Source organism: Herpailurus yagouaroundi, unplaced genomic scaffold, assembly GCF_014898765.1.
Source record: "Herpailurus yagouaroundi ecotype Mexico unplaced genomic scaffold, PumYag 410, whole genome shotgun sequence".
Lineage (NCBI taxonomy): Eukaryota > Metazoa > Chordata > Mammalia > Carnivora > Felidae > Herpailurus > Herpailurus yagouaroundi.
In genome coordinates, this window is record NW_024412627.1 from 1,905,838 (window position 1) to 1,922,385 (window position 16,548).

At 49.8% G+C, this 16,548-nt stretch overlaps 1 protein-coding gene across 1 annotated transcript in view; it reads right to left on the reverse strand.

The window, feature by feature from the left end:
* GTF3C1 (general transcription factor IIIC subunit 1) overlaps positions 1 to 16,548 on the reverse strand; it is a 63,522-nt gene that overhangs the window by 46,467 nt on the left and 507 nt on the right. Inside the window, exons 2-5 of the mRNA XM_040463686.1 lie at positions 13,995 to 14,204; positions 7,673 to 7,849; positions 6,893 to 7,036; positions 3,981 to 4,077 (exon numbers count right to left, since the gene is read on the reverse strand). Of these exons, the coding sequence (XP_040319620.1) occupies positions 3,981 to 4,077; positions 6,893 to 7,036; positions 7,673 to 7,849; positions 13,995 to 14,204 (628 nt within the window). The remainder of the gene's footprint in view (positions 1 to 3,980; positions 4,078 to 6,892; positions 7,037 to 7,672; positions 7,850 to 13,994; positions 14,205 to 16,548) is intronic.

The window sequence follows — 16,548 nt, forward strand, 5'->3', positions numbered from 1 at the left end:
ACACACACACACACACACACACACACACACACACACACACACACACACCTCTCACAGGCAATGGAACAAACAGACAAAAAGATTCAGGAGAAAGAAAATTGTAGTCTATCAGTGAAGTTTCCACAACGTGAGGATGATCACGTGCGCCCCACCGCTCACAGCTCTGCAAGGCAACGTGCCCATAATGACCCTACGTGTCCCCAACTGCAGGGGTTACTGATGTGCAGCCTCCAGTGCAGGCCATGCTTTTCCATCGGCACGTTTTTGAAAATAACTGATTTACTTGCCAACGTTGGAAAGTGAGAGATTTCATACATATGCATGTTTGTGTGTATATATATCATATAAACATATATAAACATATGTATGTGTGTGTATATATATATATGTATATATACGAGGCAGGTTCTAGCTTCTCCTAGAAAAAAAATCCAGCAACAAATCCTAGGACTGGGGTTCCTCAGAGCAGCAGTCAGAGGGAGCCACGACAGGCAGGCCCATGCACGGTGGCCCCATCAGCCTCTGGTACATTGGAGTTGAAGGTCACCAGTTATGTGCTGTCTTCTCCTACAGTAGTTACCAGGAGGGTTACATATTTCTTGAATCCGTACCAAGAGCAAAAACATTTTTTACATTCGGCCTGTTTCATTTGTTCATAAATCCATCCTGGCTGCGACGAGCACTGACTTGGCCACCCCTGGAGTCATGAGGCCAGTTCCGGCTGCTGTAGGCCATGGGCTGAATGACAGGAGGCACTTACCACTAAGAGCCTTTAGTGGAGTCTTATGGGTTTCCTCTTACTCTCTGGGGGAGAGAGAGGGAGCGAAATGTCTGCGGGCTGCCGCCACCACATATGTGATCAACTCTCAGAGCAGCCAGTGCCCCAGCCCTCGGGCAGGAGGACATACGGCTATCAAGGAATTACAGATGACTCACATATGGCTCATCCGAAGCCACCGGCTTGTAAATGGGATCTCTTGTTAATCTAGCTGTGCCCTCGGCATCATGGAAAGACCCTACGGAAGCTCATCCATCAAACCCCAGCCCCTAACATAGGGTCCTACGTCCTGGACGATCCCAAGCGCGGGAGAGGATGATGGAGTCCTGCCCTCTGGGGGGGTCTGCCAACAGGGTCTTGCACAATCTGCCCAGCAACAAGGGAAAGAGGCAGTGTGAGCCTCCCCCACTCCCCCCAAAGGACAGCATGCCTATTCATGGCATCAACCTCACGTGTTGGCTAATTATTCACCAAATCCTGCTCCGCTTCCTCTGACCCTGTTTCCGGCTGCCGATGAGACATCACTAAGTCAAAGTCCCAGAAGACTGTCACACTCAGTAAATCCTAACGTCAAATTTGTCATGCGCCTCGTCCTCGTGCAAACGTGTTCCTCCTTCTGAACTCCCTACTTTATTCAGACACTCATTCCACAAATACTTACTGAGCGCCTACCATGGGCCAGGCAGCGTCCGCCTGGTGGGGCTTCAGCAGTGAACAAACAGGCACGGTCGCTGGTCCCCGGTTCCTGCTCTCGGGAGCCTGCCCTCCAGCCCCATCGGCTTCAATGAGGAGCCATTACTCAAGCCGGACAGCAAGACTCCTTCCCTTTCACTCACCTCCATGTCCTGGCCTCAGGCGCTCACTCCGCCCTGCTAGCTCCTCTCCAAAACATCTCCCTTCTAGCGGTCATCACCCCCGGCCAGAGTCAACAGCATCCACCTTGCCACTCACACCTCCAATCTCTCTTCCTCTGCCAGGTTCATTTCCTATAAACACTCTTCCCTCCTCGTAATTTCTCCGTCTCTGAATTGCCACCGGCGGTTTATGAGGCTGAAGGCCACAAACCAGCCCCTCAGCCCGGTGCTCTAGACCTTTCTTAGCGCTCCAGCCACATTGTCGTTCCTCCTGCCTGAGCACACTGCCGCCTGGTGACGGCTCGGTTACTGCGCCTCTAACAACCTGCTGGAGCCACCCTCCCGTGCCCGAATTGCCATTTCTTGTCTGTCTACTTTGGGAACACTTCTTCACAGCCCAGCTCAGCTGCAACTTGCTCTATAAAGCCTCTCCCAGCTCCCTGAAGCAAGCGCGTCCTTGCGAGGCCCCTTCGAGCCTGAGCATGTGTTCGCACGTCTGCCTCTCCAGTGAGACTGCTCCACGACAGTGGGAGACCTGTCATCCTCACTAATTTTTGTCATCGAAGTACAGGACACAGTCCTGACTCAAAGCAGACATCCACTAAAGTATCTGCTGGAGGAATAAGAGAACAGCGCCCTGTGACAGTCCACTCGTATCACTTAGTCCACAGTGCTGACCTGGGACCCGACCTGCCCGGTCTCCGCACGCCGGAGTGACCCAGTAGGGCGGAGGGTTTCAATCACCGATGTCTGCTGGACAAGAAATATGAGGAACAATGTGGGCAGAGATTTGTTTATTAAATAGGGATTTTCTTCATTTCTACTAGGATCTCTCAAGAGAAAGACGTATTTTTCTTTCATTTTCCACTCTTCATGGAGACTCAGATACCGAAAAATATTTCTTACCACAAACAGCAGTGCACATGTAATGACAAATGACAAGGGCCTGGTGTCTGAGAGGTGGCAGAAAGGAAGGGGCTGGCAGGGGTGGGCGGAGGGGCGGCTGGCCAGCACACAGCTGGCTCTAGCTGACTGCCATCAGGAGACTGCAGGCCCAGGCTTGACGGAGCCTCTGATATGTCAAAGGAAGCAGGGAACTTAGATTTGTCTGTGAAATCTCAGTTAAAAAAAAAAAAAAAAAAATGCCAGGTCAAATGTACTTTTAACAACATATAGGCCAAATCTGACCCCCAGGCCTCAATTCCTAAGCTCTGCCTCAAAGAGACTTGGGCATGGGGGCCTGTGTGGCTCAGTCAGTTAAGCATCTGACTCCTGATTTCTGCTCAGGTCATGATCTCAGTCGGGAGTAGGAGATGGAGCTCTGTGTCGGGCATGGAACCTGCTTAAGATTCTCTCTCCCTCTGCCCTTCCTTGCTCGTGTGCTCTCTCTAGCTCTAAATAAATAAATGAACAAATGAGGGGCTCGGGCGTAGAGGAGATCTAACAAAGAGAAGAGGCCCATTTCCCTCTATGACGGAATCAGAGATGAGGGCTCCACTCACCAATGCAGGAGGTGAGGAGCAAGGATTATTGTTTTTTGGTTTTTTTTAATGTTTATTTATTTTGAAGGACAGGGAGGGGCAGAGAGAGAGGGAGAGAGAATCCCAAGCAGGCTCCAAGCTCAGCATGAAGCCCAACACGGGGCTCGATCCCACGAACCACGAGATTATGACCCGAGCTGAAATCCACAGTCGGATGTTTAACCTATTGAGCCACCCAGGCGCCCCAACCCTGATATTGATGATCAGATTCCAAATCACGGTCCTTTGTGGGCTAATCACTATGACCCAAACAGGTTGACTTTAAACTTCAGGTTGTAAGTTCCTCTGTCTAACCGGCAGGGCAATTTGTTTCTCTCCCCCGTCTAATGCTGGCTCCGCCGAACACTGTTCGAATCAGCCTGGGGGCCACGTGCCCCCTCCGTGCTTTCCTCCTCCCCCCACCTCTACCGCGGGGCCCAGAGACTAGACCGGTGGGTAAGCACTTCTCTCCCCGTGCCGTCACACTATCCTTTCAGTATTAAACCAGTGTGATGGAATTAGAAGTGTGCTCACAGAAGCACCCCTAAGTGCCCAGGTCCACCATTCCACACGAACTTATACCGCAGGGCCTCGAGCAAACCCTGGGGAAAATGGGGGCCAGCCTAGGGCAGGAAGGCCTTTGATGAAGGCCTGGGCACTTTTTCCTTCTGTGGAACAAAGGAAGATCCCACTCACTTCAAGGTTAAGGACGGTTAAGTCTGTGAACAGGGCTGATTACAAGCCACCATCAAGGTACACTAAACAAAGATGTCCAGGCTGTGGCACAGTTCAGTCCAGCCCAGAGCACAGGTGGCCCCGGGCACTTACCAGCTCTTCTCTCAGCCTGCCCAGGGTCTCCATCTGGTTACTCCGTGTGCTCAGCATACCCGAGAGCTTCTCCATGAGGATGTCATATTTGCTCCTCCTATGAGAAACACAAAACAGCTTGTCTGGTCAAACCTATTGCTAAAGAGTGCCTCGCAAGCCTTCAGTGACCACATCCCAAACTACAGAACCTTCATCTTCGGTCTCGGCCACCATCCAGCCCACAATGCGCACTTGGTGGGGCAGAGACCGGCTCTGAGTGGCTCGGTCACATGGCCAAGGGCACCTAGGTAGTGGCCGTGTATAAACTAGACCTTTGGGCTGCAGCCGTAAGGATTCTTCAAATGATGCTATAAATGATGCTATTTTATAATAGCATCAAGTTTAGGAAGGACCTTAGGTATTTCTATATAAATCGCTTGGTGAAGGAGGGGATTATTTCATAAAGAAGTGAAACAGGTTTTCTAAACTTCAGACTCAAGACACGAACGTAGGTCCTTGCCCACATCCAGCGCTCTGTTCGCTATATCATGATGCCTCTGATTCTGAAGGCTGGCCTCTACTCTGACTTCAGTGGCCTGATCAAGCCCAACCCCCAACTCATTTTTATTGTGTAGAATCATAAATGACTGCCTCCAAGCTAATGGCCACCAAGGAAGCTATGAAAGAGAGTGGAGGGCTCCCAACCATGTGTGCCTGGGGAGGCTGGGGGCAGGGTGTAGCTGGGAAGGTGACCTTGACTTTAACTGGTCACAAGCTCAGGGTCACGGAGGGCTTATGTATGGGATACAGAGTCTGCACCCACTTCTCCACTTTGACTGCCTCTCAACACATGAAAGGATAAAGGAAGGCACAGATATTTACTGCATGTGAATTAATACCAAGCACTGAGTCATGGCCATTTTCTAGGAGAAGAAACCGTGGTTCAGAGAGGACAAGTGCCTTTGCCCAAGTAAGGGGCAAAGATTTAAATACAGATCTTGACTTAGTCCACTGTTAATCTCTTCCACCCACAGCTGCCGCCTACACCAGGTAGGAGTCTAGTGATACTGTATTTAACTAGTGGAAAGTAAGACTAAATACATAAAATGCAAACTGTCGAAGCATGATTCTCTCTCCAGTAGGATTTCTAAAATACAGGTTTGATGACAAATTTGGAATTTTGACAGGAATACAGTGATATCATTACTCCTGGAAATCCTTAGTCAACAGTCTGCCTACATGTATATCAAGCACTTTCTTTGGGCCCAGGCCTGTGCTAGGCAGTGGACACTGTCGACTTTAAAACTTATACTTAATCCTGAGTGTTCACTCACCTCCCACTTGGAGAGCATGCCTGGCCACTGGTAATGGGCAAGGTCTCTGTCATTCGGCTAGGGGTGAGTCAAAGTCATTCCCCGTGGTCCAGGGAAAGGAAGGGCCTGCCTACTGCCTCTCAAGGATTCCGTGACATTGCCCGACTCCACTGTGGAGCACTGGTGGCCAGGCGCTCGGGGGCTCCCGCTTACTCACCCGAGGGCCACCTTTTCCAAGGCCTACTCCAGCTCGATCCTTCCCTACCCTGGTCTCTGGATGTCTCACCAAGGAGGCCATGAGGTGCCGGAGGGCAGGCTGAGGCCTGTCTCAAGCGTGGTGGAACCCTGCTTTCCCCCATTCCTATGCCAGGCAGTCACCCCAACAGGGAGCAGGAAGGAGTCAGAGACTCACTCCCAGAAACCCTCATCCTCAGAAGGGAATGTACACATCTCACCACCTTGCTATACTGGCTGGACCAGGACCCGTGGCTAAATAGCAACGTCATGCACGGTGATCACTCAGCACAACCTCCACATCTCACCGTCTAGGCTGATTATGAGAGTTGCGTGTTGGAAAAACATGCCAATTTTAAATCGGATACAATTCAATCTCAATTCTGTCACCAAAACAAATCTGATTTGACTGATTTGTTTTTATTTTTATACTCCCCTCCCAAATTTCACCAAAATGTTAACAGTCCCTATTGCTGGGCAATGGGGTTACAGGAATTTTTTTTCCTTCTTTTCAGTATAATCTCCAAATTTTCTAAATCAGCATGACTTATTTTCACAATCAAAAATGGATAGTAAATCTCTTTTAAAAAGCTATAGTCTAGGGCACCTGGGTAGCTCAGTCAGTTAAGCGTCTGGCTCTTGACTTTGGTTCAGGTCATGATCTGATGGTTCATGAGTTCAGGCCCCGCGTCGGGCTCCTCACTGAGTGTGGAGTCTAAGATTCTCTCTCTCTTTCTCTCTCTCTGCCCACCCCCCGTCCCTCTCTCCCATTTGTACTCATGTTCTCTCTCTCAAAATAAATAAATAAAGTTAAAAAAAAAGAAAAAAAACCTATAGTCACGGACACCTGGGTGGCTCAGTTGGTTGAGCATCCAACCCTTGATTTTGCCTCAGATCATGGTCCCAGGGTTGTGGGATCAAACCCTATATTGGGGTCCACGCTCAGCGTGGAGCTTGCTTAAGGCTCTCTCCCTTGGGGCACCTGGGTGGCTCAGTCGGTCAAGCGTCCCGACTTTGGTTCAGGTCATGATCTGATGGTTCATAGTTCAAGCCCTGCTTTGGGCTCTGTGCTGACAGCTCAGAACCTGGAACCCGCTTCGGATTCCGTGGCTCCCTCTCCCTCTGCCCCTCCCCCACTCGTGCTCTTTCTATGTCTCTCAAAAAAAAATAAATAAATGTTTAAAAAAAAACTTAAAAGATTCTCTCCCTCCCTCTGCCCCTCCCCTGCTTGCGCATGTACGTGTGTGCTCGTCCTGTCTAAAATAAAAGCAAAACATAAATCAATAAAAGTAAAAAGCTACGGTCGTGCTGTGATTTAGCCTCCATGGTTTGTAAAGGCCTAACGCGCAGGGCAGAACGGAGTGCTTTGGCGTGCACACGCTATACCTGTCCACGTGAAACCGATTCAGCAGGAGGAGGATCGAGTGCTGCTGGGCTCCGGTGGGTAATCGGATCACATGTGACTGCATCGTAATGAGCCCATTTTTGTTCAGAATCTTCCGGTGATAGTGGAGCTTCCCGGCATCAACCCTGGAGGAGAGGAGGAGCGTGGCTCTGTCATTTTTGCTTTGCTGGCTGCTTTCCCCCAACAGCGCAGAGGGCCTCTCACCTGAACGTCAGTGCTAGACACACACTGTAGCACTGGCTAGTCCTACCCAGCCACTCTACGACGACAGTCACTGTGGGACAGCGGCCTTGAAAACAACAGCCATGCCTCAGCCTAAGAGCACAGCCGAGGTCCCTGGCAGAGGCGGACGGGGGATGGGGGTGGAGGCCCAGGGAAATGGGCACGGGACGGACGGTGGGGTGGGCGACGATGAGGGTTAGTGATGACACCATCAAATACAGGTGCCCAATCCTGTAGTGGCCAATAACTAGGGGGACTATACATCCTGATTTGCCTGGCGGTCCCAATTTATGCCCACTGCCTTGGCCTTGCCCTGGGGCCCCACTCTCCACTCTCAAAATGTCTGGTTTAAATACTAAATTATAGGGTCACTCCAGTGTCTCTTCATACACAAAGCCCTGCACTCCCAGTCAGCATAGGTTGCAGACTGCCCCAGTGGCAGGGCTGAGAGGAACGGGGAAGGAGGTAGGTCAACAGGCCCATGCTGGGGGGCAGGGCACAATCATCAGGGAGCCCTCTCAAGCGAATCATCCCCTCACTTGAAAGCAGTGCTGTGGAGGTCACGCTGGAGCTCGCCTTGCCACCGGGACCGGCCCAACCGCTCCAAAATGCAGTAGGAGAAGTCAGGGAGCTTCAGGTCGGGGTCACCCTCCAAGCCTATCAAGGCCCTGTACCGCATGTCCTGTGAGGCGACGATGATCAGTCTCTTTCCCCACCTGCGGATCAGAAACAATGACACAGAAGAAATAACTTTAAGTGATTTGAAGAAAATATGAAAAAACAGGGGGTGCCTGTTAAGTCAGTTAAGCATCAGACTCTTGGTTTTGGCTCAGGCCATGATCTCGCGGTTCATGGAATCGAGCCCCACGTCAGGCTCAGTGCAGAGCATGAAGCCTGCTTGGGATTCTTGCTCACCCTGCCCCTACCCTGCACGCTTATTTATAAATAAACTTAAAAAAACAAACAAAACGCTGAACCTTAGAGAATCATCATTTTGTGCTGCTTCTTACAGCTTTACAATCCCCCCCATTAAGGCGGTTTCAGTGTCCAAACTGCAGCATTTGGGGTGAACAGCGCCAACCTTGTGTTCTCCTTATGTGGTGCCCTCCGAGGTCTCGTCAGGACACTCAGACCAAAGCCCAAACTCCCCAGCAGGGCCTGGTACATCCGATGCACCCTCCATGGCCCTGATGGTCCTCAAATGAGCTGCTTCCTCTGCCCGGGCTCCTCCCCGAATCTGTAGGTGACGGATTCCTTCTGATCATTGGGGCTACTGCTTAGACATGACCTCCTCGGGCCTTCCTGAAAGTCTAGCCCCAGCTATCCCCTACCTGGCCATTGCCATATTCTTCACAGCACCCGGCACTCTTAAAAATGGTCATATTTTGGGGATGCCTCGGGGGGCTCAGTCAGTTGAGCGTCTGACTTTGGCTCAGGTCATGATCTCATGGTTGGTGAGTTCGAGTTCCGCATCAGGCTCTGTGCTGACAGCTTGGAGCCTGGATCCTGCTTCGGGTTCTGTGTCGCCCTCACTCTCTGCCCCTCTCCCAGTCGTGCTCTGTCTCTCTCTCTCTCTCAAAAGTAAATAAACATAAAAAAAAATTTTTTTTAAGGTCATTTTTTTTTTTTTTTTGCAGACATTCTTGTCCATCTCCTCCCTTCAAATTTAAGTGTCATAAAGGTAGGCACATGGTACTGACTTGTTCACTAGGACACCTTCAGTGCCTAGTATGATTGTAGTGCATAGTAGGGGCTCTGTATTTGTTAAGTGAGCAAACTAGCCTACTGAACTGGACAGATAAGCTTCAGAGTCAAAAATACAGGCACGTCTCAGAGATGTTGTAGGTTCAACTCTAGACCATTGCAAGAAAGCAAATAGTGTGATAAAGCAAGTATCACAATAAAGCTAGTCAAATAAAGTTTCTGGTTTCCAGTGCATATAAAAGTATGTTTATACTATACTGTAGTGTAGTGTATTAAGTGTGCAATGACATTACGTCCAAAAAAAACCAATGTGTGTACCTTAATTAAAAAATACTATTGCTAAGAAATGCTAACCATCATCTGAGCCTTCACCAAATTGTAATCACCGGTCCCAGATCACCGTAACAAATATAGTAACGAAAAAGTTCAAAATATTGAGAAAATTGGGGCGCCTGTGTGGCTCAGTTGGTTAAGCGTCCAACTTCAGCTCAGGTCACGGTCTTTACAATTTGTGAGTTCGAGCCCTGCGCCGGGCTCTGTCCTGACAGCTCAGAGCTTGGAGCCTGTTTCAGATTCTGTGTCTCCCTCTCTCTCTGCCCCTCTCTCGCTTGTATTCTGTCTCTCTTTCAAAGATAAACATTAAAAAAAAAATAAAGAAAAGAAAGAAAATATATTGAGAAAATGACCGAAATGTGATACAGAGACACGAAGCGAGCAAATGCTGTTGGGAAAAATGGTGCTTGATGCAAGGTTGCCACGAACCTTCAATTTCTAAAAAATGCAGTATCTGTGAAGCGCAGGATGACAAGGTAAGTCTGTACCGAACTGGGTAATCAGCGGATTTGTAGTCTGTTGAAGACCAGACCCTGGAAGAATCGTCAGCTCCTCCTAGTGACTTGAGGTGTGAAAATAATAAAGAGGCCAAGAATACGTCCTAGCAAGGCATTTCAGACTGAGTGACGTGATGGGAGACAGGCCTTGTGGTTAGATGTCTGAACAACAGAGCTAAGAAGAATTAGATGCTGGCCCAGATTTGAGGGGTTGGTAGTCCATGAGTTCTTATACAGGGACCCTCAGTGATGCATTCATCTGGGAAAGGGAGCGCTTCCGAGTGGGGGTATCTTGGTGCCAAGAAGTGAGTGAGTGAGGGGTTCTCTGCCAGCACACCCTCGTGGGATCTCTGCTCCAAGGCTTGGACCCCAAGAGTATGTGAATGGAGTGGGCCAATCTGCCCAAGATGTCAGCTTAAATTAGCAGATGAGGCCTAGTGGGTGGAGTCTCAGACTTAAGTGATGGAGACTCGGCAGAGAAATAGATTTCTTCTATCACATCCCTCCGACTGATGGTTCTCCTTCCTCCTACCCCACACTGGCTGGTTTCACTTCTACCACCAACTGGGCCAAAGATGAAAGAAGAGGTTGTCTTCCTTTTAACCTTACACTGTTTGGGACCTAAAATAAGTCTTCTGTAGAGTCATGGAAGTCGGCAGAATCCATCCTCAGAGAGAATGGTTGCGAACACGCAGGAAAGAGACAGTCCACATCCTGTGTCTGCACATCACAGACTTAGGACCTTTGCTCTCTCGTCCAAAACAGGTTCATTAAGTTAAACTGGAAGAGGTCAGCTGGGAAAAGAAAGCTGGAAAACTGGGGAACAGGTTTGCTGCTTTTCACACAGGCTCAGATTTGTTTACTACGCTGTACTATCATAATCCCGACAGTTCCAATTAGCTGACTAAGGGACTCCTGCTAGGCTTAAAATGCTGAGTGTGGTCACCAGACAGGATGTCAAATACTGATTAAGCACAATGTAAAGTACCAGAGATGCCAAGATAGATAAAAGCGGTATCCACCTTCAAGGAGCTCACAGTCCACTGGAGGAGGAAGTCCAGAAAGTGAGCGATTATGCTATGATCCAACAGCTGTCAGAGAGCACCTAGGAAATGGCATACGTCCAGAGCCCAATTCCATCTAAGCTGTGCGTGTGAACGGAGCACAGTAACTAGGGAACGCTCTCACAGGAGGGGATGTTGAGTGAGCACTAAGCTTGGGGGCGGGGGGGGGGGCGGTGAAGGGCAAGGAAGCAGAACCTGCAAGTTTCTGGGGGCACGAAGCAGTGCGCCTGTCCTGGGGGCAAATGGCCCGGACGAGAAGCCTGGTGTGGGGTCGCAGGCTGCAAAGCAGAAGGAAGGAGAGCCCGAGAGGTCAGTGCGAGTCCACATCCCAAAAGGCCTGGCAGTGCCGTCCAGGGAGTTTGGATGCCATGACACAGGTCAGGGGTGAGAACTTCCAGACCAACAGGAGAGTCAATCAGTCAACATGCACTCTCAGGAGCCGATGTGGTGCCAGGCACAGTCTAGATCCTAGAGATACAGCCATGAACAAACAAGAGTTTCTGCCCTCAAGGTTACAGTCTGGTATGGAAAGAGTGACGTAAATAAACACTGAAGACCATTTTTGGTACTGACGTGAGTAATACGATGATGTCTGGGCAACAGGGACATACTTTTTGAGGAACCAAGTCCAAGGCTGAATGAAGAGAAGGGGGTGGGAGATGTGAAGATCTGAAGCAGAATATTTTTAAGTTTATTTATTTGAGAGAGAGAGAGAGACAGAGAGAGGAGTGTGCGTGTGCATGAGTCAGGGAGCGGCAGAGAAAGAATCCCAAGCAGGCTCCGCGCTGTCAGCTCAGAGTCCGACGAATAGAGGCTCGATCTCACGAACCGTGAGATCATGACCTGAGCCGAAATCAAGAGTCAGACGTTTAACCAACCGAGCCCCCCAGGAGTCCTGAAGGCAGAAGACTCTAAGCAAAAGGAACAACATGTGTTGCAGCCCTGAGTAACAGATTAGCCCGGCGTGTTCGGGCCAAAGCACAGAGAGGGCTATGGGGGGAGAGCTGGGTGGGCAGAGGGTAGGCATATGGAGCCTGATGGGCCACTCAGCAGGGTGGGCAGCACTAGGTGGGACATGGCTCATGGTTCTGGCCTAAATACCAAGGGAAAATCACAGTCCCAGAGAGAGAGAGCACAAGTCAGGAGGGGCAGAGAGAGAGGGAGACAGAAGATCCAAAGCAGACTCTGCTGACAGTACAGAGCCCGAGGTGGGGCTCGAACTTACAAACCAGGAGATCATGACCTGAGTTGCCGTCAGAGGCTTGACCCGTCAAGCCACCCAGGCGCCCCATGGATCCTGTAATTTTTTTAAGAGGAGGTAGAAATCCAGATTTTAAATATTAGCAATGAAATAAAATTGAAAACAAACAAACCACCATGCTGGCTAAACAAAGCATGTCTGTGGGGGACATGCGGCCAGTCTGAGCTATCTGTCCTGAGTGACCAAGGCACTTTCCACCACAAGTCCATCTTAGAGAAAAATGTTCCATGCAGTGTGGAAAGTTCCGAAGAGGAGAGACAGTACGAAGGGAGATAAGAGACTATTGTACTATTTTGAGCCCAAAGGGCGTTTGAGAAAACGTCAGAAGGTCAAGTCCACAGGACTCGGTGGCCAGCTGAACGTAGAAAGAGAGAAGGGGCCCAAGTTTGCGTCTTATACGGCAGGCGCATGGGAATCCTCTGGAGCAGAGGGAAGACACAAAAGGGGCAGGAAATGGAAGAGGAGGCAAGTTTGGGGTGAAGGAGAGTGATGCTCTGACTTCTGGGCGCACTGAGGAAGAGGTTACTGTAACTCCACACACGGCACTTGACAGACGCCTGGGGAGCACTCAGAGCCCTGGGGAGCAGCCCAACATTTAAGGGGTGGAAGGAAGTCAGGGAGTCCATGAGGGAGCTGGTAAGGATCGGCTAGAACAGGAAAATAAAGCAGGAAGCCATGGGACAAGAGCTTTACAAGTCCTTGATGGGGTGGAGGGGGCAAGGAGGTTATGGGCCCTACAGTGTCCACGGGCTCATTACTAGGAATCTTCGGGGATAAGATTTCGGTGAAGTAATAAAGTCAGACATCAGGACCGAGAGGGCAGAGGTGAAGGGGACAAAGAGTGAGAGTGGCTATTTCTTCTGGGAAGCTTGGTCCTACAAGCGGCAGAGAGAAAGAGAGATCTATGGTCACAGGGGATCTGAGGTCAAGAGAAGGTCCTGTTGTAAGCTGTGTGAGTCACGTTAGGGCTGAGGAGACAGCACCAGCAGAAAGGCAAAAGTTGGAAATGACGGAGAAGGGGCACCTGGGTGGCTTAGTTGGTTAAGCATCCGACTTCAGCTCAAGTCATGACCTCGAGGTTTGTGACTTTGAGCTCCGCATCGGGCTTACTGCTGTCAGCAGTAAGATCCTGTCTCCCTCTCTCTCTGCCCCTCCCTCTCAAAAATAAACAAACATTAAAAAAAAAAAAGAAAGAAAGAAAATGATGGAGAAAGATGAGCTTCCTGAGAGAGGCAGGGAAGAGCAGGAGGTACAGGGAGCTGGGCTGGGGGGCGGGAAGGGGGATGGGCAGAGGAGGAGGAAGAGAAGCAGAGCGAGGCCCTAGACAGGGCCATGGTTTCTGGTCACCTCTGAGCTGGGGGGTGGGGGTGGGGGGAGGAAGAGATGTGTAACAGCTTCAAGTTGAAGATGGAAGTCAGGAGAGTTCACACGGGCAGCTTCTCCCTGTTCTGTGAAGCGGGGAGGGAGGTGGGAGTGGGGCTAGGCTTAGAAGATGACAGGTGGAATGGACCACTCTGGGAAACCGGGGGTCCGGCCGGAGACTCAGGAAAGGACCGCTGGGCAGAAGGGGGCCCAGTCCCTACGAGAGTGATCCAGGGGACATCTGGGTGGCTCAGGTGGTTAAGTGACTGACTTCAGCTCAGGTACCGATCTCATGGCTTGTGAGTTCGAGCCCCACTCTAAAGCGCAGAGCCCACTTTAGAGCCTCTGTTCCCCCCTCCCCTTTCCCTCCCCGACTGCCGCTTGTGCTCTCTCTCAAAAATAAATAACACATTAAAAAAAAAAAAAGAGTGATCCAAATGATAGCCTCCTGCCCTGCCCTGCCCAACCGTGCCAGGACTGTGGATACAAGGGAAAGAGAAAGGCAGGTCCCTGAGCAAAATGAGCCGAGTGAAGAAGGCAGAGGCTTCGTAAAGGGCTGGCGAGACTCAGCGCTCTGACTGTGCACCCGACTTCAAAGTAGGAGGATTCCCATGAGTTTCTGATGGTGCAAATCAGTTACCTGCCAAAGGCCTCCACCATCATACAGCGGGGCTGTAAAGACTTGGTCCTGATGTCATTGGTTATGTTTTTCCTCTCCTTAAAGTACCGGCAAGAGCCCTGGATGCCATCTTTATTCTCTAAAATCATATGAATGGGGTAGACGTCCTCCAAAGCGACTGGATCCCTCCGGGACTCCAAAATTCCGGTTTCCAAGTCAATCTCTTCGTATCTACAAGAGGGAAGGCACAAATACCAAACCACAAATCAGCTCCGGAAACAGTACATACTGGGCCACATTCTTCTGACGACCTCCTGCTGAGACCAGAGAGAGAGAGAGAATGTGCTCACTCAGTCTTCCCGCTTTGCAAATGCAGATTAGAGCAGCATTCCTGCCTTTTTAACGCAAAGAACACAGGCCTTCCCAGGGTCCCCCAAATCCACCCTAAGAAGCTGAATGCTGGAACCAGAACCGTCCTACTGGCCCAAGTCGTGGTCTTTTGGTTTCCCTTCAAATCTGGTGCCTGTACGTTAACAATTTTCACCTTGGGATCCTATGTCCTGCCTTTTCCCTCCAAACACTGACCCTGTATCTTCGCTTGTCTACCAAACACCTCAAATTCAAGGAGATCAAAGGCAAAGTTATAACTGCCTCTCCCCGCCCCCAATAAAGTCCCTCCTTTCCACTCTCTCCCAGTTGTGTCGTATCAATGTCATGGAGACATCTTTGACTTGGGTTTCTTCCTTTATCCAGTCAGCCAACTTTGTTAAGCTTTCCTTACAAACCTCGCTCACATCCTGCTCTAGTCCAGTTGAGGCTAAATCCCACTTCCGCTTATTGGCCCTTTCCTCCTTTGCCTTCTGTGTGATCTCTACACTGCGTAACCCTCCAACCCCCAATCACATCTGCCAGGACACCGCTCTGAACTGCTACCCTCCATTTCTCCAGCCGCACCTTCCCAGGCTTCTTGAAAGGTTCCTAGTCCTTCACCCAGCCCTTCCACGTAGGTGCACCTCAGGGCCATGTCTTAGGCCTCCAGGGAGAATCCTGGCCTACAACTTAAACATCCAACCATTCGGGATGACTCCACATGTCCAGGTCCATCCCTCTCTCTGGCCTGCTCCCCCCTCCCCTGCCCCGCATGAAGCCACATGTTTACTAAACAGAATCTCCACTAGGGTGACCCAAAGGAACTTCAAACTCCATGTGTCTCAAAGTACGTTCAACATCTTCCCCACCTCCCCCAAGACTCAACCACTGTGCTGCCCTTCTGTGTTCCCTACCAACAGGGCAGGGCATCAGTATTCACTCAGGTACCCAAATATCAGGAACCAGAGGACTCATCCCTGATTCCCACCTCTCCTTATACCCCACATCCAGTCACCCAATCCTCTTTATTCTGGTTTCATAGGTTTTCATCCCACCTGCTTCTCTTATTTTCACCTGCACCCTGGTAAGCAAAACCATGATTGGTTGTTTGTGGCTGGATTACTAAAATCTCTCAACTTCACACTTTGCCCCTAGTCTGACTCGCCTTTCAGTGGCTTCTAACTACCCTTTCGATAAAGGATAAGCTATTTAAGTGGATTAAAAGACCACCCAATTCCCTCTCCAGTCCAACTGAGCGAAGGGCAGAGTGGGTTTTGTACCCCAGACTTTGTGGATTCAAATTGGGGGTTCTGGTCTTGCTAGCAGATGATCTTAAACAAGTCACTTAAACGCTCTGTGCCTCGATTTTCTCTTCTAAGGCTTTTGTAAAAATTAAATAACTCGCTCTATGTCAGGATCTTAGAACAGTCCCGGCTCACAACAAGCATACATGTAAGTGCCAAACATTATTCCTCATTCCCCACCTCCAATCCTACACTTCAACCAAACTTAACATATTTCTCCTCCTGCAGGCTTCACATTTGCTGTTTCCTGTCCAGAATACTCTGCCAAGTGCCCACCTAAATCCAATCTTTAAGTCCTGTTTTGGACAGTATTACCTCTGGGAACTTCTCACAATATGCCTTTAGAGCACAGATTCTACAGACGGATGGCCTGGGTTCAAATCAACACGTGGGTCACTTATAATCTTTGTAACCGTTGAACAGGTTACTTAATCGAAGGCTCAGTTTCCTCCTCTGCAAAATGGGGAAGATAACAGTACCTACTGCTGAGGATCAAGTGAGTTCAGTCCCCTGAAGCTCCCAGAACAGGATCTTAGGGTATAGTACTAGGCCAAAAATAAGCACTCCATAAATGCTAGCCATTATTATTATTATTATTATTATTATTACTACTATTTATTAAGGTTGCTGTTATGCAGATGTCTAATTGACTTAGGCTCTCCAGTCAAGCACTAAATGAATGCCCCAGAAAGGGTGGTTGAACTCATCGGTCTCCAGCCTTGATCTGAACTCACCTCCTAACCACTACGGAAGAAGAGTACTCTTTGAAACTTGAAGAATATCCCGCTGGTCCTGCTCACCACCACCCAACACCCACACGGACATAATGGGACATCATGAGATAACCCTCAACTCCATCGAATGCCCGGGCTCTACCAGGCCCGAGGAACCCCCAGTCAGCC